The following is a 27,674-nucleotide window of genomic DNA, read 5'->3' on the forward strand; positions in this document are numbered from 1 at the left end:
CCTGGTATGTGTCTGCCCAGCTCACACTGGGGCCTGTTCACATACCCCTGCCCAGGGCCTGGCACAGTGCAAGGGGCAGGGAGCACTTGAGTTCTCGAAAGCTCCTTGTCTCCTCAAATAGAGATTGTAGAAGGTGGTTGCTCCTTTTCTCGATGACACAGTGCTCTCTTTGACTCCCAATTATGTTGTGCGGACAACGCGCGGTGATGCCTTTAGGTGTCCCTGACTTAGAACTGTTTGCCCTGCACTAATTAGCCCCAGATAACTGTGAATTTTGAGTTACCATGTTTTGCTTTACCAGGCATTCCGTATCCTTCTTCGTGTTTGCTGTCATTTCCTGCTGAAGGCTCTGTCTGCCCTGGGAGTTTCCTTCTGTCATCCTTTCTCGTTCTTGGGGTTTCCGTGGCACAGAAAACCGGATCACTGATATATTAGAATTACGTATGCACCAGGAGCCATTAGACTCTAAGAGAGAAAGGATTTTCTTAGGAGTAAAATATCTGTTTTGGTGTGCAAACTTTACACTCCATGCCGGCGGCTTCCGTGTTCCTGGCAGCCTGCCCGACGAGTGACCTACAGAAACGCTGTTGTGCTGGAGCCTTTTCAGATTAAAAATATATATTGTGAGATGACTTTAGAAAAGGGACAAGAGATCATAGTAAGACTTTTTGGAATTAGAGTTGGCTCTTGAGACGGATAAGGATAAGCAAACCCTCTGTTTTCTCTGCAAAAGAATGTGAGCAAATCCTCATTGTCCTGTTCTTCCTGATGACCTTGGGTAACAGCACAATTTTACCCTTTTTGTCACTGCCCATGGGCCCAGGGATAGGGACGAGGGCAGTTTTGGTGTCCGGTGGGGTTGCGCAGCTGCGTGGGCTTCCTGGCACTGTTGCTTCCCGATCCCATGACGGTGAGCGCTGGGTCGGTGCCCGTGACAGCAATGCCCGTGTCAGGCAGGGGTGCCATGAGGCCCAGATGGAAATGGGGCAAGGTGAGAGCTTCATTTCAAATAGGAGGCCAGTGCTAGTGAGACTGGTGGTGGCGGCTTGCTGGAAGGAATAAGGCCTCGGCCAGAATGCCTGGGTCCTTACCACTACATCAGCCCTTCTTGCTGGGAACGCTCAGGGATGTTAGGGAACCTGTCGGGGTTTTGCTCCTTTGTCAGAAAACATCAGGGCTGAATAAAATGACACTCATCCCAGCTTTTGTGTTTCATAATTTGGTATGTGTTATTTCTAGAATTGGGGGCAGAGAGAGGGAGTAGTTGATCTGAGGAGAACGCCAGGCTGAGGGCATCAGTAAAGTTTCTGCCATCCAGTGAGGTAAAAACAAACAAACAAACAAACAAGCAAACAAAAAAACCAACTGAGGGTTTTTCATTGACATCTGTCTTATGATTCTGTAAGTTTGTGTGAGAAGACGTGGGTGGTTAGTGTTTCTGGGTGCTGTGCATGTGTGGATGTGTGAGCTGTGGGGGACACAGAGATCCTGGGGGCATGTGAGGCTGTGCTGGAGATGCCGAGCCATTAGGAGAGGGCCTTGTGTTTTGCCCTGATCTATGAGGCTCGAACTTTGCTGGCCCCCACACAGGAGCTGAAAGAGGGGCCTTGGGTTAGCTGCTTGCCCCTCTGGGCAACAGCTTCATTTCTGGAGTGAGAGGAGTGGGCTCACTTGTCTCTATGGTCCCTCTTCGGCAACAACACTGACAGCCTGAGAAAATGCCTTTACAATCCGTCCTCCTCCTGCCTAGGGAGGTTCTGCCCATGGGCCCATCCTGTCCTCGAGTCCTCCGGGTGGTGTGGCCCATGACAGCTCATCTCTCCGGGGCCTCGTGGGTGCTGCCATATCTGAGTCCAGGTTTTCTAGGTATGAACGTGTGTCTGCAGTCCTGGAGGCCATTCTTGGTAGCATCTGGGCTTCCCAGACTCAGAAACAGGGGGGCCAGGCAGGGCAGGGTGGGAGGGTAGCCTCCTAAATCTCGGAAGAGCACACCAGAGAGAGTCATTCCCTGGTGACTCTGCCCGGGTCACTGTGCCCTTCGGAGTGGAAGTGGGAGGGAAGGAGACTCGGGGTGGGTGTTCTCTGCAGGAGAAGTATGTGGTCGCAGGAGGGGCATGAGGGAATGAATGCGTCTACACGCAGTTAAGAGGAATTCCTTCTGTGAGTGGGTCTGTGTGTTGTCTGTGGATTTTGTCAGCGTGCTCCTCCAAAGTGTTTCTGAACTGCAGGGGCCACTTCTGGGCATAATTGCCTCCTGCTTTCATTGTAATGAAACCCACGCTCTCCACCATTGTCACTGAGGAAATTGGCAATGCGAAGAGGAGGGGCAGGTGGGCCTCTACATCCCACCCTTGTCTCCTGGGGCCCTTCCCCAGGGATTGTCCGTGCATGGCCAGCTGTCCTCTCTCTGTGTGAAGGGGTCAGCAGCACGCAGGCTCCGGAGGTGGGTGGTGCGTCCACACACCGCCAGTCACAGTCGGGATCAGCTGAGATGTTCAGGGACACTGAATAAAGCCTTGGGGAGGCAAAGGTAGATACACATGGGGAGTGAGTGCATCTGAGTCACCCGCTTTGTGGGCTCAGCATGCTCTTTGGGGCCGCCAGAGCCCATCCTGCTCTGGTCTGTCCGCGCCATGTGCCCACCACTTGGAATCCAGTACCCAGGCACAGGCCTTAGTGCCCGACTCTGCTGTTCAGACCCCACAGAGCAAGGTTGCCAAACAGGACTGAGACTGGATTGCCACCCCTTCAGGGAGGCCAGCCTTGCCCAGGATGTGGCCTTCGAAGGCACGTGACATTGATGGAGCTCTTGTGTGTTAGACAACATGTTACTGTGTTAGGAATTTTCACCCCCAACCTCACATGTTCTAAGGACCCTTTGAGGCAGGCCCGTTACCACTTCTCTATGCTCAGGGAAGGACTCCCAGAGCAGAGATTTTCAGTGACTTGCCCGTGAGCACACAGCTAATAAGGTGAGCAGAAGCCTGAAGCAGGCAGACTCCTAGGGCTGTGTTTTCACTGTTATTTTGCCTTATCTCCCCAGATGTGGCCCCTGTTTCTATTAGCTGTGGTGAAAATGCTGATTCCCGGGTCCCTCCTAAAACCTATGGAAACAGAATTCTGGGTTTGGGGCCCAGAAGTCCAGTTTCATCTGGCTCCCTGAATCATTGTCCTCACAGCAGTGAGGGTTAAGAATTGAAGCACGTGGGCACACCGTGCTCATGGTCAGTGCGGGACGGGGGCTCAAGAGAAGGTCCTGGGACGTGTGGTCTGATGAATCTCCTTCCTAGATCTGCCTGCAAGGGGCCTTCATGTGCCCATGTCTTCGCCTTCTCTGTGTTCTCCAGAGCTCCCTTCCTGTGGCAGATGGAGTGTGTTGGGGCGGGAGAGTGGGCTGGATGTAGCTCCTGTTTACTTGCATGGAGCATCCAAGAACTTTTGTTTTAATACCCAGCTGGCATTTTCACTATGAAAATGACCTCTGCTTGTTCATCCTTTGGAAAACAATCAAAGTGTTTGCTGCGAGCCCAGACGGTCACTGGAAATGGGATGTCAGTGCAGAGAGACACTGTGGTGTGAGTGGGACAGATGGATGGGCCTGAGCCTCCAAGACTGAGCTAGGCCCAGTGTGGAGACTAGTGCGAGTTGGTGGCCAAATAGTGTCCTGAAGGGCTTCTCTGACTGCCGTGCTGAGGCGCACCTGGCCCTCAGGGGGCATAGGATTGGACTTTGAGGACCTGCAGGAAGTGAGGCTAAGGCCTGTAGTTGTCTTTTCCTGGCAGCACCCAGGGAATGGGGAGAGCACAGTGAGAATTTCTTCCCTGGAGTGTTCTGGGGACCTGGTCCTGGAGGGGTTCTGGCCCACCAGGGCGGCTCCCAGAGAAGGCCCCCAGCAGGGACAGGGGAGTGGGCCATCCCTGGGTGGACAGCAGAGTCATGTCCTGGAGAGTGAAAGCTGCCCTGGAAGGGGTGGTGAGCCAGGCTGGGCACACATTGGGGTCTTAGCCTGCATCTGAACCGAGCTGGGAGGTGGCGGGAAGCCAAGCACCTGCTGTAAGGGGAGGGTGACTGGTGAGTGTCAGTGGGTCGAAGAACATCCCTCCCAAATTCCACATCCACTGGGAACCTAGAATGTGGGCTTGTTTGAATAGGGTCGTTGCAGATGTAATTAGCTGAGGCCATGCTGGATGAGGGCATCCTTGTGACGTAAGTCATCCTTGTGACATAACCATAAGTGCATGCCGGGAAGAAGCCAGTGGAGACAGGCGGAGGCAGGAGAGATGGGGCTGTGAGCCAAGGAACACACAGGCTGCTGGGAGCCACCAGGGCCCGCAAGGTAGTGCTGACCTTTGACCTCAGATGGCTAGCCTCCAGAACTGGGAGGGAATTAATTTCTGTAACTATAAGCCACTCGGTTTGTGGTGATCTATTTGGACAGCCCTAGGATGCTCATGCATGGGGGCAGGGTCTCCCACACTTCTCTGGGGGGTGGTCATTAGCCAGGGAAAGGCCATCTTCCTGCTGTCACTGTGACCCCTCCCCCCCCAGGGGGCTCGGGGCCCTGGCAAAGGTCATGACAGTTCATAGTCCATGAGAGGCAGGTAGGAGGGGGCTCAGATGGGCAGGTGCTGTTCAGGAAGGGCTGGGAAATCCTGAGGGGGGCTTTCTGAGGAGAGGGAGTGGGATTGAGATGGTGCGTGCCAGGATGCTTGGCTGGGAGAGCACAGGTTGGGTCTGTTTCAGGGTGAGGTGTTACTGTGACTTCCTAGGCAGAGAGGGGAGCTGGAGAAAGGCCACGATTTCAAGGACAGAGACCAAGAGCAGGTCTGCAGTAGGCCTGTGGGGGGGGTGTACCTTCTTCCTGGCAGTGAAGTCCAGGGCCCTTTGGCTGGAGCTGAGGTGTGACTTGGCGGCGGATGGGTGGAAAGCAGGTGGGGTGTGTTCAAGCTCAGGTGGCATTGTCTCTGCCCTTGTGACCCGCTCCCTGCCCTGGGGCTTCTTTCTTGGATACCACCACCACTATCCTAGCCAACCCCCGAGGGTAAGGTCCATCCCATAGGGGAGCAGCCCACCAAACCCTGAAAGGATCAGCAGTCTTGGGTTTGCCTGGGTTTGTATCCCAGCCCCAGCACTTCCCAGCCATGCCTCCAGTCATTTCCTGTCTCCAAGGCTGGATTTCCTTCTCTGGAAAGTGGGGAGTTTCGTGGTCCCTGTCTCAGGGTGTTGTGAGGGGTAAACAAGGTAATGCTTTCAGGGGTACTTAGCGGACACGTAGTAAGCATTCCAGATTGTTAGCTCTTGCTATTTAGTCTGAGTTTGGTAGGCCTCAGTACGTGCAAAGCCAAGACTGAGAGGGAGTAATTGTAAAAAACAGAAACAGCATAAAAACGTAGGTTCTCAAGGTCTAGGTTTCCGATCCTGAGTGCCTGGGCTGGTTCAGCTCCCTTGTAGCTCTCCCTCTCTTTGGGCTGGGTGCTGGGCTTCCATGAAATGGACTTCTGCTCTGACCTTTGGCCTGAAAGCCTCTCCGCCTCTTCAGGCCCCTGTCGCTGTGACAGCAGCCTGTATCCATGGAGGAGGAGCAGGGAGGCTGCCAGTCTAGCTCCTTGTCAGGAACTGGATTCGAGGGGCCCAGCTCTGAGGCCTCAATTTGGGGAGAAACTCAGAAATCTCCTTTGGGATGTACTTAACTGGTATTCACCCCTGACTCTTCAACTTCTCCCGGCTGGCTGGCTCCCTGCTCTGAAGATGGAAGCTGGGGTGGCATCTCATTCTCTCTTGTGCCTATTGCTGCACCCCTCTGCTCCCTTTCAGAGCAGGAAGGGTCAAAAGGGATGGGTTTTGAGAAGGTCTGCTATAGGGAGGTGAGTGGGAAGGCTGGCGTCCAGACGTTACATGCGGGCCGCGGCTCTGTCTCAGCCTTGTCAAGATGTTGGATGTGTCCCATGGGGACCTCTACTAGAAGTGACACTCTGTGTGATGGCATTAGAAATGCTACCTGTATTTGAGCCTAGAGGTGGGTCAGGAGGCTAAGGAGTCTGGTGCATCCTATGAACTCCTGAATGCCTTCCAAGGTATGATTATTTTTTAATTTCATTTATATTCAGTTCTGTGCATGTCAACTTACCATTGTTTGGAGGTCCTGGACATCTTCATTAAAAGAGCAGCTTTCACCCTTTGCAGACTCTTGGCCTACAGATCATGAGCCACCTGATCTCAAATAGCCATTCCCAGTTTACCTCCTGGTTTGAGAAGGCCTGGGTATCTACTTCTTCTATAGCCTGGGTATCTACCCAGTAGCGGCATACCCACTATGACAGAGGAACATATCAACTGCGTATTCAAAGAGTAGCTCTTTGTCAGCTGTACAACTGGTCTACCTTCCCCATTCCCATGGATTCATATATATCAAAATTCATCACGCCCCATTCCAGTGCAGTGGTAGATTCTACTCCTTCTTTATCTGAACACCCACATCACCAGCAATACCTAGATGAGAAACAGGTTTCCCATAAGGATGTCTAGAAGGCCAAGGGATAGCAAGGAAGAGCACCATGAAACACCATGCCCCCTGGAAGACCATCTATGGGTGGACCCCATCAGGCTCTCCTGCTGGGTTGGGCTACTTTCCTGGGCAGGAAGCTGGAGGACTGCTTCTTGGGACCTGGGGTCAGATGTATCAGCCTGATCGGCTTCTGTCCCTGTGCTGTAGTTCTCTTGTGGCTCTCTTTGAGCAGAAACTGACTGCCCCTGGGCCCTCTTGTTTCCTGGGGTGGTGGCCTGTGATTTCTCACCCACTGTGCTCCACCTTCCTAGTGCTATCATACTGGGGATTAAGTTCCAACATACATATTTTGTGATGACACAAACATTCAGTCTGTATCAGACCCCTCAGGCACTTCCTTCTGCTTGGGCTGGAGCACGGGTGCTCTGGAAAGCCCTCTGTTGCATCCAGACTCTGGGACATCACCCTAGAGACTGCCTCAGGAATCCACTCATTCCCACTCACTGCTGGATCTCTTTCCTACTCCGCATCCCACCATTGGCTGTGATGGCCTTCCCTTTGTTCCTGGGGCTGCCCTTACTTGGGTCTCATTTTTGACTCAGGCTTTCTTTCCTTGGTATTTTGTACTCCCGTGTCTTGTCCTGCATCCTTTGAACCTTCGAAGCCCTGGCAGAGCCGGGCAGGGTATGTGTGAGAGCCTTAGTAGAAGTAGTGAGGAACTTGACTTGGCCCCAGAATCTGCTTATTCTAAGATAAATTCATTTAAATGCTTGACGAGCTCACAGGGGTCTTCTTACTCCTCACCTGGCATTAAATCTTCACATAGGAATCACCATCTTTTTCTTGCCAAGTATGCATGTATACCTGCCCCCTTTATCTCCTTCTAAGATGAGGCCAGGTACTTTGGTTCAAATTCTCAGAAACTTGAGGGTCTTGATGTTTCATTGACTTAGAGGTTTTTGGGGGGCTAGTGACTAGCCCAGTGGGACCCAGTGGCCATCTGCTTCTCTGAGTGGTTTGCCATGTCCCTCTGATCTCCATCCTGCCCACTTCCCTTGGGAGGCCCTGATAGGCACTGACCCTTTGAAGACCGCAGCTCCCTGTGGTCAGCAAGGGGCATGGCTCCTGGCCCTCTGACATCAGAGGGGAACGAAATTGTCACTTGCTTTGGCATTGGAGGGTAGCAACAGGGAGGACCCACGCAAGTCAGGGCATAGGGGAAGGACCTGTGTGTGGGTGTATGGGGCGTGTGTCTGCCCGGGTGGCGGGGCCCTCCCGTGGGTGTGCCCATGGGGATTGTGTTGGTAAGTGTCCTGCTTGCTGGTGAACCGAACAGCCCGTCTTCTCTCTTCCCTGGATGCTGCAGTCTGTGTGCTTGACCTTAAGCTGATAGGTTGGAACCCCCTCGTTTATAGATTTTATTTTTTTAAAGCCCTTTTTGTAAAACACTAACCTCAGCGAAGGAGAAAGGAGAGAGAAAAAGAAAAAGAGCTGAGTTCAGCAACTGCAGTTTGCTGTATTTTTCATCTTGCCTCAGCAAGTTGGGACCACAAATAATCTGGTCTTCCATGCTTCAGTGATGCTTGCTGCTCAAGACCGCGCGCTCCTCCTAAGGCAGGGTGTTCCTGGGAGCCAGCATCACTCTCCTTCCCCAGCCTTTGGGCTCAGGTGGTCTGGGCGCACGTGGGTGGCCGGGGCAGGGGATCCGCGTGGGAGCTGGAGCAGAGGGAACACTGACCAGCAAGAGGGCAGGTCGTTAATTTCCGAATGAATTCTGGAATCAGCTAAACATTTCCTTTTAACCAGTTTCCCCAGCCTCACATTCTTTGTTAGTTCAGGAAAAACGTCATTTATAATGGATGTTGCCTTGATAAATTGCTCCCGAGAAGCATAGCGTTCTCATTAGTCTATATAATGAGAAAGACTCTTAGTGGTGACATAGCTGCCCAGATATTTGCCTGATTGGAAGAATATTTGCCTATGCAGTCTGCTCTAGAAGGCCTGGGATGGAGGGCAGAGGGGAAGGGGCTGAGGCTCCCTTTAGGCTCTGTGGCTCCGAGGCTGTGATGTCCCAGCATTCTCGAAGAGCAGACCCCAAGCACACGGGGTCCTTCCTGCTTCCTGGTGGGTACAGACTAGGGTATGCTGGCTTCTTACCTACATTGCCACCCCAGCCCTCTCCTGTCCATGGGTCTGGCTGTCTGCCTTGACTGGGACCTGGTCTTTTTGAGTCAGCTGAAGAAGAGAATTTGGGTGCTTTAGTCCTGCCTTGTTCTTTTATTATTATGCCAAAGGAAAAAAATAAGTGTATACATATATAGAGTGAATTCTGTTTTGCAAAGCACTTTTGCGTATGTGGTTTCATTCCAACCACTCTTCCGTGTAGGTATCACGGAGCTGCTTAGGTACTTAGAGAGGCAGTGATAGTTCTAGAGTTTATGGTGTGTGAGCAGCGGCATTTTGACCCCAAAACTTGACCCTGTCACGGATTCCTTTTGCCCTTCTGCTTGTTTGAGAATGGACAATTTGCCCAGCCTTGCTCCACAGGGACCCATTGTGTTGTTCTCTCTAGGGCCTCAAGACACTTCTTCATGTTAAAATGGTGCTTAAGGATGTATGTTAATTCTTGCAGGCCACTGGGGCCTCTTTTAGCAGATGGCTATTACCAGAGATAGTGAAGATACTTCTCCAAATTCCTAACAACCACCAGGATTGGAGGAGGAGGAAGACAGACCCACTAAAGGGCTATCTTTCTTGTTTCCTAAGTTAATGCAATGTTGATGCATTTTGCCGTGCTGTCAGCTAGAAATCTGGAGTAATTTTATTTTTCAAGAGGAGGTATTAAGAGAGTTCTTGGCTCTCCTCCTGCTTTGAGGGAAGTCTTCCAGGCTTCCAGAATAGTTCTCATTCATTCATACACTCACCCACCCATTTATCCACTCACCCATCTAACCATCCATCTGTCTACCTAACCATCCATCTCTCCATCTACCTACCTACTCTCTTATCTACCCACCCACCCACCCAGTCCTCCACCCACCCACCTAACCATCCATCCATCCATCCATCCATCCATCTTTTCCTCCCTCCTTCCCTTCCTCCTTCCATCCAGTGGCTGTTGAGTCCCTATTTGATGTCATATATTACTCTGGACGTTGAAGATTCAAACATGAATAAGACTGTTTCTGTTCTGAAAGAACTCCTACTTTAATGGGAGAAACAGATATGAAAAGTATAAATTATGGTATGCTTGGCGGCACAAGCTCAGTAATTGGAGTTTGTGAAACGCATTCAGAGTTGAAGCAGAACATTCACAGAAAGCGTTCTGGAAGGGCTGGCATCTGAACTGTGTTTAGAAGGGTGAACTGGGAGAAGTTTAGGGAGGACATGGTTGGGGGATGGTGTTCCTGGTGGAAGCAGCTCCATAGGATAAGGGTCTGTAAAGCAACGTGGTTGGGGAATGTGTGCTCTTCGGTATTGCTGCAAGGTCTGGGGTGGGAGAGAGGAGGAGTGTAAGGAGGGGTAAGTTGGTAGATGTTAGTGGAGTCCAGATTATGGGTGGCGATCAAGGTGGTACATGATGGGCTGAAGAAGCCTGGGCATCAGTGGGGCCACAAGGTCACAATGAACCCTTCATAAAAGCCTAGCATGCTAGCATGCCTGGCGCAATCCTAGGTGTAATATGGGAATCTCGATTACCTTCTCAGAAACTACCAGACCTTTTTTATGCATTAGGGTGCTCACAGAGGGGTGAGTACTTAGCCAAGATCGTACCCCTTGTAATTTGCAGAGTTGGGGTTTGAAGGTGATTTTGCTCTTAGATGCTGTTCTGTCTCTTCCGTTGCTCTGAGCTTTAGGCTAAGCATCTACCTCTGGATTTTTCTTGTATGTTATGTTTCAGGAAATGTTATTTGATGTAAGAATCTATCTGAATCTCTGTAACAATATGCCATGGAATAATAAGGTTTGGATGGATTGCAAAGGCCGAGGAACACATTCTGTGGAGGTTGAGGGGAGGGGAAGTGCTGAGAATAACAAAGCCAGGGAGGGATCTAGGTCTTTGAGTATGAGGTCCTCATCATCAGGAAGGGGAAGAAAATGTTGGAACTGCTAGAACCAAGAGCAGAGGAAGTAAGCTAATGGGACTTTGGGGGTCAGCGTTTCAGGACTAATTCCTAGAAGGTTAGGAATGTTAGGTCTTCCTGACCCTAGGAAGACCATGTGAATGGCTGGCCACTGAGACCTGGGACCTTGCCTGGTGCCTGGCCCTGCAGGATCACCTGCTACTGCCAACCGGAGGGTGGTGGATCTGGAGCTTTTTGCTCTGGAGCAAGAGGGAGGAGGATTGTGGTGGGGAGAAAGAGAGAGAGGGAGGAAACCTAACCTCATACTACCAACAAGAACCATATCAGCATTCAGAGAAAGTTGAAAGAAATCTTTCCACTGGCTGGCTACCTAGCTCAAGGCTAACCACACTCTTAACACAATAATAAGTCAATCCTCACTGAATAATTAAATAGAGAGCCTTCATAAGTATTGACTTAATGTGACAGCAAGTCTATAGTGACTCGGGCTTTGCTTATGTAAACACAATCTCTTGTTCAGCTTACTTAGCAGTTCAATGAAATAGAACAGTCCTTCAATTAAAATCAAATGATGCATATGTTTAATTCTTTTCTCTTCTTACTGGGTAATAATAGGTTTGGAACCTAGGTGAAGGGATTGGGGTAAACATGGAGAAAAGGATATCTGGCCATCTTGTGTTTTCAGAGGACATGAAGGAGTATATCCAGTGGTGGTCTTGGGAAGACGGATATGGTCTTGGCTTCCATCTCTGGACCCTAGGTGGGAGACCCATCCAGACCCTCCCAATCCTCTCCCAAAGCAGGCTTGGGTTGGCCATTGTGGTTGTCACCTCTGTCTCTTGTTGGTGGCCTGGGTCTAGCTGATTGCTTCTGGTCAGTTGGTGGTACAGCGGCTCCAGCTACAGCACTCACCAGGCCATTTCTTATGGATACTCTCAGGGTTCACCTGGAGGGGAGAAGAGGGTGCTGTGGGATCTCCAGGCTGGATGGCAAGGGGGGCCAAGGAGCAAGGTGGCATGCCACTGATTTCCTTGGGTAACGCCAGAGAGAAAAAAACCCCTGAGTTCTATGGCTTCAGAAGGCTAGGAGAAGGGGAGGGGGTGGTGGGTTGGGAAAAAGATGGAGGGTGATGGGGTGGGCCGCATGATGGAAGGGAAAACCTATTGGCTTTGGAGCTAAGATTTGAAGCTCAGTCTTCCGGCCTTGCTGCTGCGATAGAAACTGAGTTAATTAACCTCTCTAGGTCTTTGTTTCCTTATCTGTGAAGTGGAGGTAATAATGCCAGCTTCAGAGAATTGTTGTCAGGGTAAAATGTAGGGATGTTAGTAGAAGTACTTTGTGTGGCACTGTACAAATACGGGGGGTGCTTGTTAATAGATCAGAGATGTTACGTGCCTGGGCCTGAAGGGAGAGGGCTCCTGCCTGCCGCACCATGTCGCACGCTTGGGAGTGGATCGTGGGTCTTCTGATTTCAACAGTGGCGGCAGCAAGCTACGTGCCAGGCACCATCCAAGTCCTTACGTACATTTGCTCGCTGGACATCTCGTTCAATCTTTGCCATGGCCATATGAGATAAATACTATCATTACCCCAATTTTCCAGTGAAGAGATGGAGGTTTAATGACCTACTCAAGGTTACACAGCTAGTGAGTAGCTAAAGCCAAGCCTCAAACCCAGTTAGTAGGTGAGATGTCAGAAATTGGACCTTAAGGCCGAGTGTGCTTCTGGCTGGGGTGGAGAGGGGCGAGGGCTCTTGTAGAATTCAGGACCTCCTGTGGTGGGGAGAGCCAACATTTCCACTTGTGGCAACCTGCACTGGGGTCATGTTCATGTCCAGAAGGGCCTGGTCTGCATTTCCCAGCCTGGCACCAGCTTCTGTCTCAGACCTGTAACTCCTAGTGTTAGAGATGCCCCAGAGTGAGGAGCTGGTTCTCTGGGGTGGTAGGTTTTCTCTGTCAGCCTCTTTGTCTTGGGACAGAGGGTCAGTTAAATTTGCTAATGCTCCTGGAACCGGTAATACTTTCTCTAAATGAAGGCTTAGAAACATCATTGTTTATAATAACTCAGGATTCCTGAGCCCTCATTCAATTAAACTTGAAGAAATAATTACAATCTTAAAGCAACTTTATTAAAAGAGAACATAAGGAACAGTGTCTTCTATTAGCATCTTCGGAATTTGCTTCTGGATCCCATTAGTTTGTATATTTACCATTTTCCCCCTGTTTTTGCAACCAGGGTGAGAAGACGGTATTGTCTCCTGATTTTTAATCCCTTCACATGATTTCATGTTTGAATTTTCATATGTTGGCACAATCTACATCCTTGTCATTTTTAATAGCAATGCGGCTTTTTGTGGCTGATCCGTCTGAGCCATTCCCCTCTAGTGAAGCTGGGGAAAGGATCCAAGGCCAGGTCCATTTTCCTTCATGAATTTTGTTAGCATCTGTTTTCCAAAGCTCTTGCTAAGGTGCTCCTGCAAGCCTGGGCCTTTCGCATGGGTTAGCCAGACCATTTGTGGGTTTGGTTTTTGATCTCTCTCTGTCCTTTTCAGTGTATGCCTTTTTGGTTGCTTTTAACTTGGACAGGGAAGAGCATATAAAACCAGAGAGTAAAGCTAAACATTAGTCAAGAATATTTCTGTTGTGAGAGACAGAGCCCCAACTAGCTTAAGAAAATTACAAAGGAATTTACTGGCTTCCCGTGAAATATAGAAAGGGTGGGAGTGTATGCCAGCACTCAGCTACAAAGAGGCCTGTCTCCATCTCTCCTTGTCTCTTGTTTCTGCTTCTCTCTGCAGGTTAGCTGGATGTTTATTCTTATTGTGACCGTAAGGCTAGAACTGTGGGCCCGATTTTTCTGGGCTCACATCTATGGTGTCTCATAACCGGAGAGAAAAGAATGTCCTTCCTTGCTGGCTCCATTAGGAAAACCTCAGGGAAGGACCCTGTTGAGCCTTGCTTGTGTTACCTCCTCATCCCTAAACCACTAGTCAGGGTGGCCGGGGACAGCCTGGGTCACGTGTCCACCTTTGGCCCAGGATGATAGAGTGCCATGGTTGACAGTTTTTACTAGAACTGCCCTGCTGGAGGAAGAAGTCCTTCCCTCAGTCCACCCCCAGGGGAGCTGCTATTCTGGGCAGATAGATAAATATTCACTGCACACTCGAAGAATAAACAGAAGGGAAGGAAGCCAGGTTGGGACTTGAGTTCATGAAATCAGTGGTGGCAGTGTCCTGGGAAGGATGGAGGATCAGGTTGTCCACGGTGAGCCCCGGAGGTGTCAGAAAGCAGCCACGTGGGTGAAATCCATTTTCCCCTTTCTCAGTGTCGCATAACATTGAACCCACTTAGGCAAGCCCTGCACTGCTGGAGGGGACCTCAGAAAGCCATTCCAGAGGCACTTGGGTCTATTAAAGTAATTTTCTCTGCATTCCCATAAATTGTCTATGAGGCCTATCATGAGTAATTTGCACTTCTTGGGAGCCCCTTTTCCCCTCCATGAAATATTCAAGTGCCCTGTTCGTTTGCATGAGGCAGGGCTGGTGGCTGCCTCTGGAATCATCATCCACAGTGGTGGCTCGTGACAGCAGAGCCGGAGGAAAGACTGTGTCCTTGTTAGCAGGTGTCTGGTCTTGGTGTGCGGGCTGGCGGGCATATAGCTGTGTGGCCTATGTGTCAGAGCTGCCGTGGCCTTGCTGGGGAATATGTCTACTCTGTGGGATTGTTTCGAAAATTAATTGAGGGAACAGTGTCTGGCATGTAATAGGTTCTCAATAAATATTAGCTTCCTTTTCTCCTTCTCCACTTCTATAGAAGGCCAACAGAAACCCACTGGTTCCCATGGCAACAGCATAACAGGTATAATCTGATAAATGGGAACTTTGGGCAGCTGACAAGCACTTCAGACCAAAAAGCCATGTACTGGCCAGCATTGGCATGCTTTGGGATTCTGTGGAGTGATTCACCTTTTATTATGTTAGGGTAGATAGGTTTGAGAAACCATATGTGTTTGGGAAGGTAGTTATACTTTGGATCAAGGGCGCTACAGGTGTCTGTACTTTTTCTTGGCTAAGAGCAAAGTAGAGAGAAGAGTATATCCAAGTGTAAGTGTATGTCTGTGTAGGGAGAAGAGTATATCCAAGTGTAAGTGTATGTCTGTGTAGGGATTGATGTACGTGCGCGTGTGTGTGTGTGTGTGTGTGAACACAAGCATTCTTTGCCTCATCACCAAGAGCCTTCTCAGGTCATGGCCTGAAGCGTTACTTTCTTCCCTGACTAGGTCACAAAGTGGGGATATTTATTTTTTTATTTACTTGCTTACTTATTTTTTTAAAGATTTTTTTAAGATTTTTATTTTTTTAAATTTGAGAGAATGAGAGCGAGTAGGAGAATGGGGTGAGGGGAAGAGGGAGAGGCAGACTCCCTATTGAGCAGGGATTCCCATGTGGGGCTCGATCCCGGGACTCTGGGATCGTGACCTGAGCGGAAGGCAGGCAATTCACCAACAGAGCCACACAGGCGCCCTGAAGGTGGGGATATTTACAGCTGAGACAGGGAGTGAGATCTGAAGGGGCCCCAGAAGCCCCGCTCTGCAGCCTGTGCCAATGGCCACATCCCCAAACGTCAGCTTGCCCTAGATTCACCGGCAGGGCTGGTGCAAGCACGGGTGGCTGTATGTCTGGGCTGCGCCTGGAGAATCTGCATTTCTACCAAGTTCCCAGGGGATGCTGATGCTGTTGTTCGGCAGACCACACTCTGAGAACCAGTCCCCTGTAGGGAGTCGACCCCACTGCTCCGGTCTGGGTGATTTCCACTTGCGTGGGTTGATCTTTGCGTATCCGGCCTTGCCTCTTTTTCCCTCTGCGGGAACACATCTGCTTGTCAAATAGGGTTGCCAGAGCTAACAAACAAAAATTCAGGCCTTGCATTTCAGATGAACGATGAAAAACTGCTTAGTGTTAGTATTAGTTGTGTTCGGTTTAACATTAGTATGTCCCAGATACTGCCTGGGAAAGACTTACACTAAAACATTCATTGTTTACCTGAACTTCAAATTAAACGGACGTCCTGTGTTTAATCTGGTAACTGTTTCATCAGGCTGCGGGTCAGGTGTCTCTCCGTGCTCCTGCCGCTTGCCGGTGATTGAATAGGCTACAGCTGCTGCTGTGACTGGTCCGCGGAGGGTCTGTGTTTTTCGGACAGAGCCACCTGCTGCCCCCCGGCTCACTGGCCGTCTTCACTTGGTCTTGCTGGGAGGGACTTGGCTGGTGTTCATATCGGTTCTCTTGCTGGCTCTCTGGGCTTTCCTTTGTCTCTCTCTCTCTCTAGTGCTTCCTTTTATGTCATCCTTCTTATGGGGATTCTTAAAGGTAGAAGTTTGCTGGGGGATGGGGGTGGGCCAAGGACAAAGTCTGTTCCTAGCCAAGAGAGCAGAGTCCAGAGAGCTCACCTCACGGTGTGTGCAGGGAAATGCAGCGGCAGGCCTGAGGATGGGGCAGGGAGCCCCCGCTGGCTGGCGGTGTGTTAGGAAGAGGATAACATTTGCCTTGGAGAACGCACCTCTCGGGGCTGAGCTGCGAACGTTCACGGGGCTGGTTCGCATGGGGCTCGGAGCCCGCGTGTTGCCGGCTTGAAGGAAATTGACACGCCTTGGTCTCTGATGCTGACAGAGGGAGCCGCTGCCATGGACTTCAGCCTGCCTTGAGGGGCAGACAGAGTTGGAGCAATCAGAGGCTTTCTGGAGACTTGGACATGCCATCCTCCTAATGGGCCCCATTTGGCCCTCTCTCTTGCCAAGGCCACTTTGACACTGGGAACGGAGAAATGGGGGAACAGAAGGCCTAGTCACGGCCTTTCCCTTTACCTGCCCCTCTGCTGGCTCTGGGGTCCGGGCCTTTCTCCTCTCCTCCATGAGCTCTGAATGGAGCCCGTAAGCCTGCTTACAGGAAGTAGGCCATGGCCTTCAAGGGGTCTGGTGAAGGAGTTTTGTGCATGTTGTCTGGCTTCGGGGGCCTCTGTTCCTCTTCCTGTGTCCTCAGAGTGATGTGGAATGTAGCGGTGGGTGGGGAGGCTGTCGTGCACTTGGGACCAGCAGGGTGACTCTGGAGCCTCCTGGTGAGGGATGGGGGAGGGGCCATCTCTCCCGGGTTGCCTTTTATGGGAGGCAGACCCACCTCAGCAGGCTGAACAGGTATTTCTTCTTCTCCCAGACACAGGAAACGCTGTTCCCTGTTTTCACTTGCTGGTGCTTGACAGGCACAGTGCTGGGGACAAGATGTCTGGATAGAGAAGGAAGATAATATGATGCCTCCTCTAAGTGCCCCAGCTGTCCAATGTAGCCCTGTGAGGGAGATAGGCAGGCACAGCTCACCCAATTAAATAACTGAGGACACTGTGCTCAGAGACATGACAGGGCTGCCCAAGGTCACACAGCCGTGAGTGAGAGAGAATGGCCATGGACAGATACTCTCTCCTCTCCTGGCAGCTGGATCTGTCTTTTCCCCGCCCACTTGGGGCTCCTTTATCTTCCAGTTCCTGGCTTTCCTTTCTTTCGTCTCTTGTCAGTGGCCTTGTCTCTCTTCGTAGACAAGTCACATTCTCCTTTCTCATGCTTGGTGCCTTCTCCAGCCTCTGGGGCCTCGTGACATTCTGAGAGGCTTCGTGGATGGTGGGGTCGGGCAAGATCCTCAAGCTTCCCGGTGCCGGTGAGTGGAAAACTCACCTTGCAGAAGGGAAGGAGGCCATGTGTGCCCATGTGGAGTGGAGCTGCCTGGGAGACTCCCCTTAGGTCTCCTGGGGTGGGCAGTATGCCTCTCATCAAGTCCTGGGTCCTGGCCTGGTGGCCATTCTGTCCTGACCCCAGGAACTGGGATTTCCTTTCTGACGTTGCACTGACCTGGAGACCCTTCCCATCCGTAGTCTGTCAGCCACATGGCAGGGGCTCAGTGTGTGTTTAGAGGAAGGATGAAGAAATCGGTGAAGTCTGCCACTCTGGGAATGTATATTCCCCCTGGGGAAGGGCTGCTGGGGGCCTTGGGGAGGCACTGAGACGGAGTCAGGCTTAGCATGAACAAGTGGCATAGGAATGCACTCCTGTATTTGGGCTGAGAGTTGACATGCATGCCTCTTTGGTAGGGAGGAGATGGAAACTAGGGCTGTGCTTGTTATCTAGCTTTCTTGCTCACATCATGCAGGGGTTCCATCCTGGCTTTATTTTTTTTTCCCGCCCCCCTGGCAGAGCTCCTTAGCATTGGGACTGACTATGTGCTCTTGGCTCCTTCTGGAGGGAGGCACTTGGCCAAAGTGAGCAGTGATGTCCCTAGAGGGGCTGTAGGAGTTTCTCAGGGCCGCTGTTACAAAGTCCCATAGGCGGGGGGCGGGGAGGGGTTTAAAAGAGAAATTTAATCTCTCACAGTTCTGGGGGCCAGTAGTCTCAAATTGAGGAGCTGGCAGGGCCCTGCCCCCTTGAAAGGCTCAAGGACAGAATCTGATCTGGCCGGTCTATTTGCTGCTGGTGTTGCCTGCGGTTCTTGCCTTCCTGGGCCTGCAGGTGCGTCCCTCCAGTCTCTGCCTCCGTCCTCACATGCATTCTCACTATGTCTGTGTCCCTTTCGCCTTCTTATAAGGACAGCTGTCGTTGGCTTGAGGGCCCACTCTTAACCACTGTGCCCTCACCTCGGTCATGCCTGCAGGGAGCTCACTCCTGCAGTGAGTGACCAAGTAAGGTCCCATCACGGGTGCTGGGAGTCAGGATGCGCCTCAGCCCGCAGCATGTGCCTCCAGATCCCCTCCACCCAGTAAAGTCCCTGCCCCTGCCTCCAGGTCTCTGGGAGACTGGGGTGTGGGCAGAGGTCACCTCGCTCACACGGTCAGAGCACCTTTGCACACCTGCAGGGCGCACAGTAGGACACACTGCTCCTGTTGCTCCAGATCAAGTCTTACTCTGCAGAACCTGAAGCCTTGGTTAGAGACATTGCTTCTCCCTGTTTTGGGGCTGGGTGGTGAGGAATAGAGAGTGTGTTCCTGGGTGGGAGCGAGAGGGAGGACACCCGCAGATTTCCTTTTCTCTGGGACGCAGGATGTTGTCTGTGCAAGGACCCGTCAAGGACTTCTGTGTGGGAGCTGTGATCTCGGGCAATAGCTTCTCCGAGCCTCAGCTTCCAACTCCGTAATGTGGGGCAGTAACCGCAGTCGCGCGTCCCGTCTCGGAGTTCAGGTCTCAGTGTGGGTGAGGATTGAATGATAAATGGATGAGTGTGGAAGTGTCCTTCTGTCAGTCATTTTTTTATGGTGGGAAATTACACATTACATAAAGCAGACCGTTTTATCCATTTTTGAGTGTGCAACTTCCTGGCATTAAGGGTCTTCACAACATTGTACAAACAGCAGCAGCGTCCCTCTGCCTCCGGTGCTTTCTCATCTGCCCAGACAGTGAAAACGTCTTTTACGAAGATCACTTTCTATTCACTGGATAACTAAGGAGCCTGAGTGCCAGAGAAGGAAGGGTTTGCCCGAGTCCCCGTGAGTTAGGGGCACAGCTGAAGCGAGAACCCGGGGCCCTGGCCAGTGAGTGTGTTGCTCGTCTTCTGTCTCCCACACCTCTGTGGGCTGCAGGGTCTGGGGACGCCTGAGCATCCCCGGGTTGAATTCCTCTGGGGAGCTTTCTCTCCCCCAAACCGCACCCCCCCAGGACAAACTGGAATGTGTCCCGTGATGGGACACATCCGGCTGTCTGCTCTGAGGTAGTTCCTCTCAACCTCTTGTCTCTGTCTACCCACTCCTTTCTCAGATGGGACAGGGCTCCAGTGGAGGACCAGGGTGGCTGAATTTGGGGCACCCTTTCGGATGGCTTCATGAGGTATTGTGTGGAGAGAGTGGGGGCAGGGCATCAAGGGCTGGGTTCTGTCCCTTCCTGTAGCTACCATAGCCTTCTCACGGAGCACGTATTTGTTGAGGTCCTACTGTGTGCCCATTGGGAAAATACGAGTGAACAAGACCTTATTCCTCCCTGTTTAGAGCTGCTACAAGGCACAAATGATACGATAGAGGAGGAACCCATGGCAAAGGGCACTCACCTGTAGGAAGTGGTGACGGGAGGTGGGATGGCCACCCCCAGCCCAGGCTGATGGGAGCCAGGGTGCTGGGACAGGTTAGACTTGGTTATCCTGGGCTCTGTGGGACCTTGCACATCAGGTGCTGGAGACACACCTGGGCCAGAGAGCGTCTGCCTTCAGTTGGATCAGGGTCGAGGAGGGAGGTGCCCAGGTAGTTATGAAGTATATTACGGGTGCCAACAGAGGGGAAGGGTGACAGTGGGTTATGTCACCAGGGAAAGGAAGGGCTGATTCTGCCCTCGTGGGACAGAGAAGCAGGAGGAGAGCCAGCAGGGGAGGCTTTGCTCTGACCCAATTCAGAAGAGTCCAGTCAAGAAAGTCCATGAGTGTCTCAACCCTAGGGGAACTCTTTTTTTCACCTGCCGGGGGGCTGGCTCCCGTGACCCTCGGACGGATCCTGTGAAGGAGCAAGGCAGGGATGACTGTATGCATTTTGTAGGCAGGAGGAGTGATGTGTTGAAGGCCTAGGACAAAGTCACCCAGGAGTGTGGCCAAGCAGAGAGCAAGCCCACTTTCCTGCCTTGGTCCCGGACATTCTTGGTAATCCCACTCCAGGTTCTGTCTGTGTTCCTCTGACTGAAAGATCCATTCGGAGCCTGCCATGCCTCAGCTGTGTCCCTGGCTCTCCAGGAAGTCCTGCCCTCAAGGAGCTCCCAGCCCGAAGCCCCCAGCGGTTTGCGTCCCCCTCCATGTTCATCCTCTCCATCTTCCTAGCTTCCTCCTGCCCTGGGGACCCTCAGGGAAGAGCTGCTTTTCCGCAGAAAAGGTGGGAAGGCAGCCAGACTAAACCGTTCTCTCTGTTGGGTCTTCTCCTGACATCAGGTCCCGGCTGGCAGACTTCCACGCCAATTGTCGTGCCTCCTACCAGACGCTTACCAGCTGCCCTGCCGACAATTACCAGGCGTGTCTGGGCTCCTACGCCGGCATGATTGGTAAGCCGTCCCTGTGCACCTGGGCTCGTGGGGGCTCCTGGCTGCCTGTCCCCCATGGGCAGGGGGCCCGGCTCAGGGCCAGAGGGTGGATGGCCTGAGCTTGCGCTTCTCTGCTGTGGGAAACCAGGCCAGCCCTTTAGTGTGGGGCAGGGGGGCCCTGGGGGTCTTATAAGGCTTTTGAAATGAGAAAGTAACATTTATTGCATGGCTCGGACATTCCAGGTGCTGCACTGAGTGGTATACGCAGATTGTCTTACTTTAATTCTCACAACAGGGCTTACTAGGGAGGGGTTGGTGTCCCCATTCTACAGATGGGGAAACTGAGGCTTAAAGAGGTCAAGTAACTTGCGAAGGTTCACCTGGCTAATAAATGTGGGCCCTGGGATCTAAACCCAGGATGTGAGCCTTAGTCTCCCTGGTTCTAGAATGCTTGCTCTGCTTGCTGGAGAAGGCAGCTCTCTGTTGTGTCTGGGGCCTGGGTCCCAAAGAGAAGGCTTACTGTTCCTCTCTCCTTTGCCTTCCCTTTCTCCCCGCCCAGGGTTTGATATGACACCCAACTACGTGGACTCCAGCCCCACAGGCATCGTGGTGTCCCCCTGGTGCAGTTGTCGTGGGAGTGGGAACATGGAGGAGGAGTGTGAGAAGTTCCTCAGGGACTTCACTGAGAACCCGTGCCTCCGTAAGTCCTCCCAGTCCCTCCACATGGCCCTGACATCCCAGAGGGGCCCTGTGTGCGGCTGCCTTAGCCATCCCCTTCTTTCTCCACTGGGGTGCTCAGTGCTGGGGCTTGGGTTTTGTGCTCTTGGAGACTCGTCCTCCTGGATGGTCAGTAGGCCAGCCTCAGTTTACCACTGGAGGCCTTGAACCTATGTCAAGTCAAGGTCAAAAGTTTCTGGTCTGTTTTCTTGAAAACTTCAGCCGGGTTTCTTCTCAGCATCTGTCACTTGTCCCTTTAAGGATCCACTCCCCTTTAGAATTGGTGACTTTTCAAGTCATCAGACTGCTATTCAAAAGGCTAGAGAAGGAGGTTAGCCACAAGTCCCACCTGCTTGGATCTGCTCAGCCTGACAGCCTTGCCTTCCATGCACTTGAAAATCCCCTCCCTCCCTTCCTCTGTCCTTTCTTCCTTCCCTCCATCTGTCCATCCTCCCTTTCTTTATAGCACTGGGGATTCAAAGAGATGAGTCACCGTGCCTGTCATTGAGAAGCTCGCAGTCTCACAGAGGCACACCATCAGGGGGTCACTGTGATCACAGGACGGGGTGAATGATGCTAAGGTGGAGGTCTGCGCCGGGCTCTTCAGGAGCTCTCCAGACCCTGGAAACTTCTCAGAGTCTGGCCCATTGAGGGACAATGGGCATCTGTCCGCTTATGAGGCAGGGGCATGCTGGTCCACCTTAGGCAGAAGTGGTTATAGGACCTGCAGACCCCTTAGTCTTGCTAGACAACGTGAGGATGCCTGGAGTTGTTTGGACAGGGAGGGGGAGTCCTTCTCAAGAAGGGCCTTGCAGTCCTGACGATGTTAGGGTCTGGTGGTCCTGCCGGTGGCAGGAGGTGGTGGTGCAGGCCACTGAAGGGGTGTCAGAAGGTAGCATTGTTCCAGACCCACATTGCAGAAGTCCCACAATCTGGTCTTGGTGCGGGGCGGGTGGTGGGGATGTGGTTCTGGCAGGGGGCCCAACGCAAGTGTGCTCAGAGGGCGGAGATGCTGCTCGCAGAGAGGACGGCGTGATTGAACTGGAACAGTGGTGGGGCGGAGGGGGAGAGGGAGTGGATGGATATTTAGGAGGTGGACTTCCCTAGTGCAAGTGGGCAGTTAGGAAGGCGTAGTGTGGGACCTGTGGGAGAGTTGACCCCTCAAAAGGGCTAGAAAGCCGTGATGCAACGGGAGGGAGTGATGACTAGTTGGGGTGTGGATGTGATGACCTTGAGGTGCGTATAGGACTTGGAGGTGGAGGTGTCTGTAGGCACTTCGTTCGAAGGTCAAGTCTTGGGGACAGGTTTATCCGAGAGGGCCCACTATTTAGTCCTCAGTGCACTGGTGATAATGGTGTGGGAGTGGGGGAGGCCACCCCGGGAGGAGGACTGAGTCTGGGGCTCCTGGAATGCCAGCAGTGGGACCCAGAACCATCTGAGGTAGTAAAGGAGCCAGGAGAACCTGTACTGGGGCGGGGGGCTTCTGGGGGATGAGGGGATTGGTGTAGGGGAGTGGTGCCCCGGAGAAGCCAGCACTCGCCACCCCAGGCCTGGCCTGCTGCCTCCGTCCAGGCTCCCCACATCCATTTCCCCTGTTCTCTTCCTCTTCCACATTTCTTTCTCTTGTGGTTTCTTGTCTTTTCCTCTTGCTGTTTTCTTCTTTACATGGCACGTGTCAGTAGTGTCTGAAAATGAGCTCTGGACAAGGTAAGTTTGGACAAGCCACAACCTGTGCCTGGCTCTGGGTTGCTCTAGAGAAGGCAGCATTGGGATGTGAGCAGCAGCCCCCATTCCTCTGCACCTACCTGCTCTCTTCCCCCACAGGGAATGCCATCCAGGCCTTTGGCAATGGCACAGATGTGAACCTGTCCCCCAAGAACCCCTCATTCCAGGCCACACAGGCCCCTCGGGTGGAGAAAGCGCCTTCTTTGCCAGATGACCTCAGTGACAGCACCAGCCTGGGGACTAGCGTCATCACCACCTGCACATCTGTCCAGGTGAGGGGGCACAGCTCTGTAGTGGGGGGGGCAGGCTGAGGGCCTAGAGAAGCACCACAACACCAGAGGCGGGGGTGAGATGTTAGCGAACCGGGGACCGGGGCCTGGGCTCATGAGTTCCTTCCTCTTGACTGGGACCCAAGAGGCAGGGTGGAACTGTTGGGGCTAGTTTTTTGTGCATACATTCCCTAGGCATTCACCTTACAAGCACGAAGCACCTGTCCTATCAGAGGATTGTGCTAGATGCCCTGGGGTTCAGAGAGGTGTAAGGGTTACCGTTCTAAGCCATCTGCTACTGACCAGGTATTGTGCTAGCACGTTCTTTACCTATTTCATTGCCTTTTCACACAGCGAAGTGTTGGGCTTCTTGTTTTACACACGGGAAATGGCCCAAGAGGGTTAGGTAGCACACCCAAGGTCACACAGCTGGTTAGTGGTAGAATAAGATTTCAGACTTATGTCAGACTCCAGAACCTTTGATGTTCCTTTGTTTGTCCATATGTCTGTCCATCGATCCACCTAGCATGTGTTATGTACACGTTGTGTACAGGACTAATGGGAGAGGCAAGGGAGGCATTGATGAATGAAAAGGACACAGTCCTGGGTTTTGTGGCCCTTATGGTCTCGTCAGGGGTCGAACAAATCAGTGAGCATTGGGCATGGACTGTGGTCAGTGCCACAACAGGGGACACAGGTGGCACCATGGGGGCATATCATATGGCTCCCCACTCAGCCGTTCTCCCGGCTGCTGACTGCTCTCAGGCCTTCATGTCAGTGGCTGCAGTGGATTCTTTGCTTAGGAGGTTGGTTCCAGTCAGAACACACACACTCACACATATATCACTTATGCTCACACAACACACACACATACATAGTCACGGACACTCACACAACACACCCACACCCTCTCTCACACACACACACACATACACACACACACATTCTCAGACACTTAACTTGCATATACACGTTCTCTCCCACATACTCATACACACATATACGCTCTCTCTCTCTCTCTCTCTCTCTCTCTCTCTTTCACACACACACACACACACACACACCCCACTAGGGCAGAGTGTACAAGAGGACCTTGTGCAGAATATCAGGGCAGAGGAAGGATATCAGTGAGCTTGAGGGTGGTGGCGTATAGTGGGGGAGTTGGATCCTGAGTTGCCCTTCCTTACAAAGGAGCAGTCCTGCCTGGTGAGGCAGGTCTGGAGGACAGGTATATAGACGTGGGAGGGTAGCTGACAGTGTCATACTGTGAACTTGAAATGTGCTAAGAGAGCAAACCTCAGGTGTCCTCACCATAAAAAGGGAAAGAGAAGGCAAATGGTAAAGATGTGAAGTGATGGTTATGTTGATTGACTTGTAGTAATTATTTCCCAATATGTGTATACGTATCTTTCCCAGTATGTGTATACGGTCATCGGGTTGTACACTTTAAATATATATGGTTTTTGATGGTCAGTCATAACCTCAGTAAAGCTGGAAACCCCCCAGTGCCAAGATGAGGACTTGATCAGGACGCGGCCCTGGGGGAGGCGTTCCGGTGCCCTGGGACCCATTGAACCACAGGAGCAGGTGCGGGTGCCTGTCCTCGTTGGGAAGCCCAACCCGCTTCCCTCCTGGTGGGTTCCTCTGTGCTGTAACAGCTGACCTTCAAATACCCGCGTGTGGGACTCAGCCTGGGCCCTTCCGTGCCCTGCGGCCCTCCACGAGGTCACCCCTCTGGATCTGCGCTGAGGGGTTCATGTCACCCTTGGGCAGCTCCTAATTACACTAGCCATGCTCGAGTGGCTGCTGGCGGGGGCTCAGGGGCCTGCCCCAGAAGTCCCAGCTCAATTTCATGCTAGAACAGAGGCGGGCAGATCCCTGGTCAGGGCTGGGCCCCCGTCACATGATCAGACACCACCCTGGCCCGTGACGCCCGTGTCTGTCGGGGCACTGTCAGCCTCCCTGAGCCCCTGGGGGCCGGCTTGCACGGGGAGATGCTGACTCAGCAGGTGGCTGCTGACCTTTCCCAGGATGTTTGCTGTGACTCACCGTGGGTATGGAGGAGCTCAAGGCCTGTTAGGTGTTAAGGATGTCGGGGGTGGGGGGTGGGCTGGGCAGGGGAAGCTGACTGGTGGGGGGGCACCCCAGGCCTGGTCCCTGTAACCGCCCACTCACAGTCCAGTGACTAAGTCACTGTGGGCATGACAGCAGAGAATGGGCGTTCCAGGAGGAAAGGAAGAGATGCAGGCCCTCAGGGTGGGGTGGGGGATACTAACCATCATGCCTGGTTCCTTCTCATGGAGCCTGAAGGAGGAGGGCCCTGTTTCTGCTTGTCTTCAGTGAGCACCTACTGCTGTGGGCCAGATGCTGGGAGGGCAGAGTGAATAACCCCCTCCCTGCCCTCCTTCCCGTTGGAGACTGGTGTGGGTGGTTTGTCCCCTCCCCTGTTCATGCCCTCTCCCTCAGCTCTGCTGGCTTGGAAAGGCTCCATGGTGGCCTGTGTGGGGGCTTTGAGGATGACAGCCACCCATAGCTACAGAAGGGGGAAGGGGGTCCCTGTGTGAGGGCGGCAGAGGCAGAGGCCAGGGTGTATAGCACACACCCCCTGGAGAGGGAGAGGCAAGGTCACTTTACCGGTTTCCATCTTCCTTCCCATCAACAGGCGCAGGACCTTGGGGAAGCCTTAGGGACCCCCTTCACTGACAGAGATGGCAGCCAGTTGGGGACCCACATAAGTGATTGGACGTTATAAGTGATCTGGTCCTCAGAAGGACCAGAGGGCCTTCTGAAATCTCCTTCTCAAACCCCAAAGGATGGCAGCTGGGGGAGGACAGTGACTTGTCCAGAGCCCCCGCCTGCAGCTCCTGGACAGTGTCCGCTGGCTGTACTGTGTGGGCTCTGCCTCCAGATCGGCTCCCCAGAGGGCTTTCCCATGGTGTGGGGTGGGGTCTACAGCCCATAGAGCTCTTGTCCATGTCAGGGTGCCACTGAGCAAAAACATGGGTGTCCACAGAGAAGCCAGGAGCTAGGAGGCCCCCAGCTTGGCCCTGTGTCTGCGTGTCCTGGATGCTGTTTTGAGTCCTATTCTCATATGCTTCCCCTCCTGGCTGTGGCCCCATTCCAGGCAGCCCTGCCAGCCTAGAACTCTCTAGAACTTGGAGAAAGCATGGCAGGATCCACAAAATGGTTCCTCCCTGTCCCTTCTGGCCTTGCCTCTATGTGTGCTTCCACACACCCCTGTGTGAGTTCCCTCCTTGATCTGAAGCCCAGCCAGCCTATCCCCTGGGGTCAGCCTGAGGACTGTGGTGAGCAAGATGCCGGCCCATGCACTTGCCAGTCCTTTGCAGCGAAATGCCTACTTTGATTCACCTTTTGGGGTGTTCCCCCGACTCTGCTCCTGCCTCGCCTCCCTTGAGCCCCTCTTATGATGTGTTCTGCTTCTTCTCCCGGGTACGTGTCCCTGAGGGACAGAGGCTGCCTCTCACCTTCTCTGTTGCCCTGCATACCCCAGTGCTCAGTGCGTGGTGCTGAGCAGGTCCTCCAGAGAGGCTGAGGGAAAGAACCCAGCGTCCCAGTTCGTGGGGCTTAGTGGAACTTCCCGCTCTCCATTCTAGAACAGGCTCTGTGTGCTTTCTTGCTTGCAGGCCACTCTGTCTAGCTAACTTCCTCATGGCAGCTGTCTGTGTGCCTGCCATGAGGGTAGGGAGGTAAAGCTGTCTTTCTGTGGAGGACCTGTGAAGAGTGTCCAGAAGGCTCTTCTGTCACGTGATGGGGGCTGGACCAGGGTGGTGCTGTGCGGATGGGGGAGGCAGGGAGATTGGCCACGGGCTCTGGCTTTCTCTGCTCACGGTTTGTTTCTAGTGTCCTTGGTGTTCCCTGTGGTTTTCTCTGGGCCAGTTTGCAGGGACCCACGAGATCCCCTGGAGTCTCACCTTTCCTGGGGCAGCAGGGCCCTAGCAACAAAGTCTCCTCTGATCTTTTTGTCTCTTCCAGCCAGTTTTTGCTCTTACCCTTGGTATCTCCCATCACATGTGGGGGCATTAGAAATGTATTTGGAGGGGGTGACCCAAGCCTCCCTCACTATACACTTACAAGGGCCTCAGCAGCCCATAGACGCTTTTGTCTCCTCATGCTGTCAGAATGGACCTCTCAGCCAGTGCCCAGCTCCACGGGCATCAGAGTGGGAGGACTGAGAGGTCTGGCCGTGGTCCGACAGTTCCGATGTGCAAATACAGCTTGTTTCTGAGCTTTGAAAGACTTGAATGCATTCCTGCTTTTCTTCCCTTGCTCTGACTCCCTTGGAGTCATTTATTTATTCGTCCGTCAGGACCTTTATTCACTTATTCAACA

The 27,674-nt window shown here is 52.6% G+C and overlaps 1 protein-coding gene across 2 annotated transcripts in view; it reads left to right on the plus strand.

Moving 5' to 3' along the window:
- GFRA2 (GDNF family receptor alpha 2) overlaps window positions 1-27,674 on the plus strand; it is an 83,341-nt gene that overhangs the window by 48,458 nt on the left and 7,209 nt on the right. For both annotated transcript variants that reach the window (XM_032855893.1, XM_032855894.1), the window contains exons 5-7: window positions 20,525-20,634; window positions 21,173-21,313; window positions 23,155-23,327. In XM_032855893.1, coding sequence (XP_032711784.1) covers window positions 20,525-20,634; window positions 21,173-21,313; window positions 23,155-23,327 — 424 coding nt within the window. The remainder of the gene's footprint in view (window positions 1-20,524; window positions 20,635-21,172; window positions 21,314-23,154; window positions 23,328-27,674) is intronic.

This window comes from Lontra canadensis, unplaced genomic scaffold, assembly GCF_010015895.1.
Source record: "Lontra canadensis isolate GAN:19392208 unplaced genomic scaffold, GSC_riverotter_1.0 scaffold10, whole genome shotgun sequence".
Lineage (NCBI taxonomy): Eukaryota > Metazoa > Chordata > Mammalia > Carnivora > Mustelidae > Lontra > Lontra canadensis.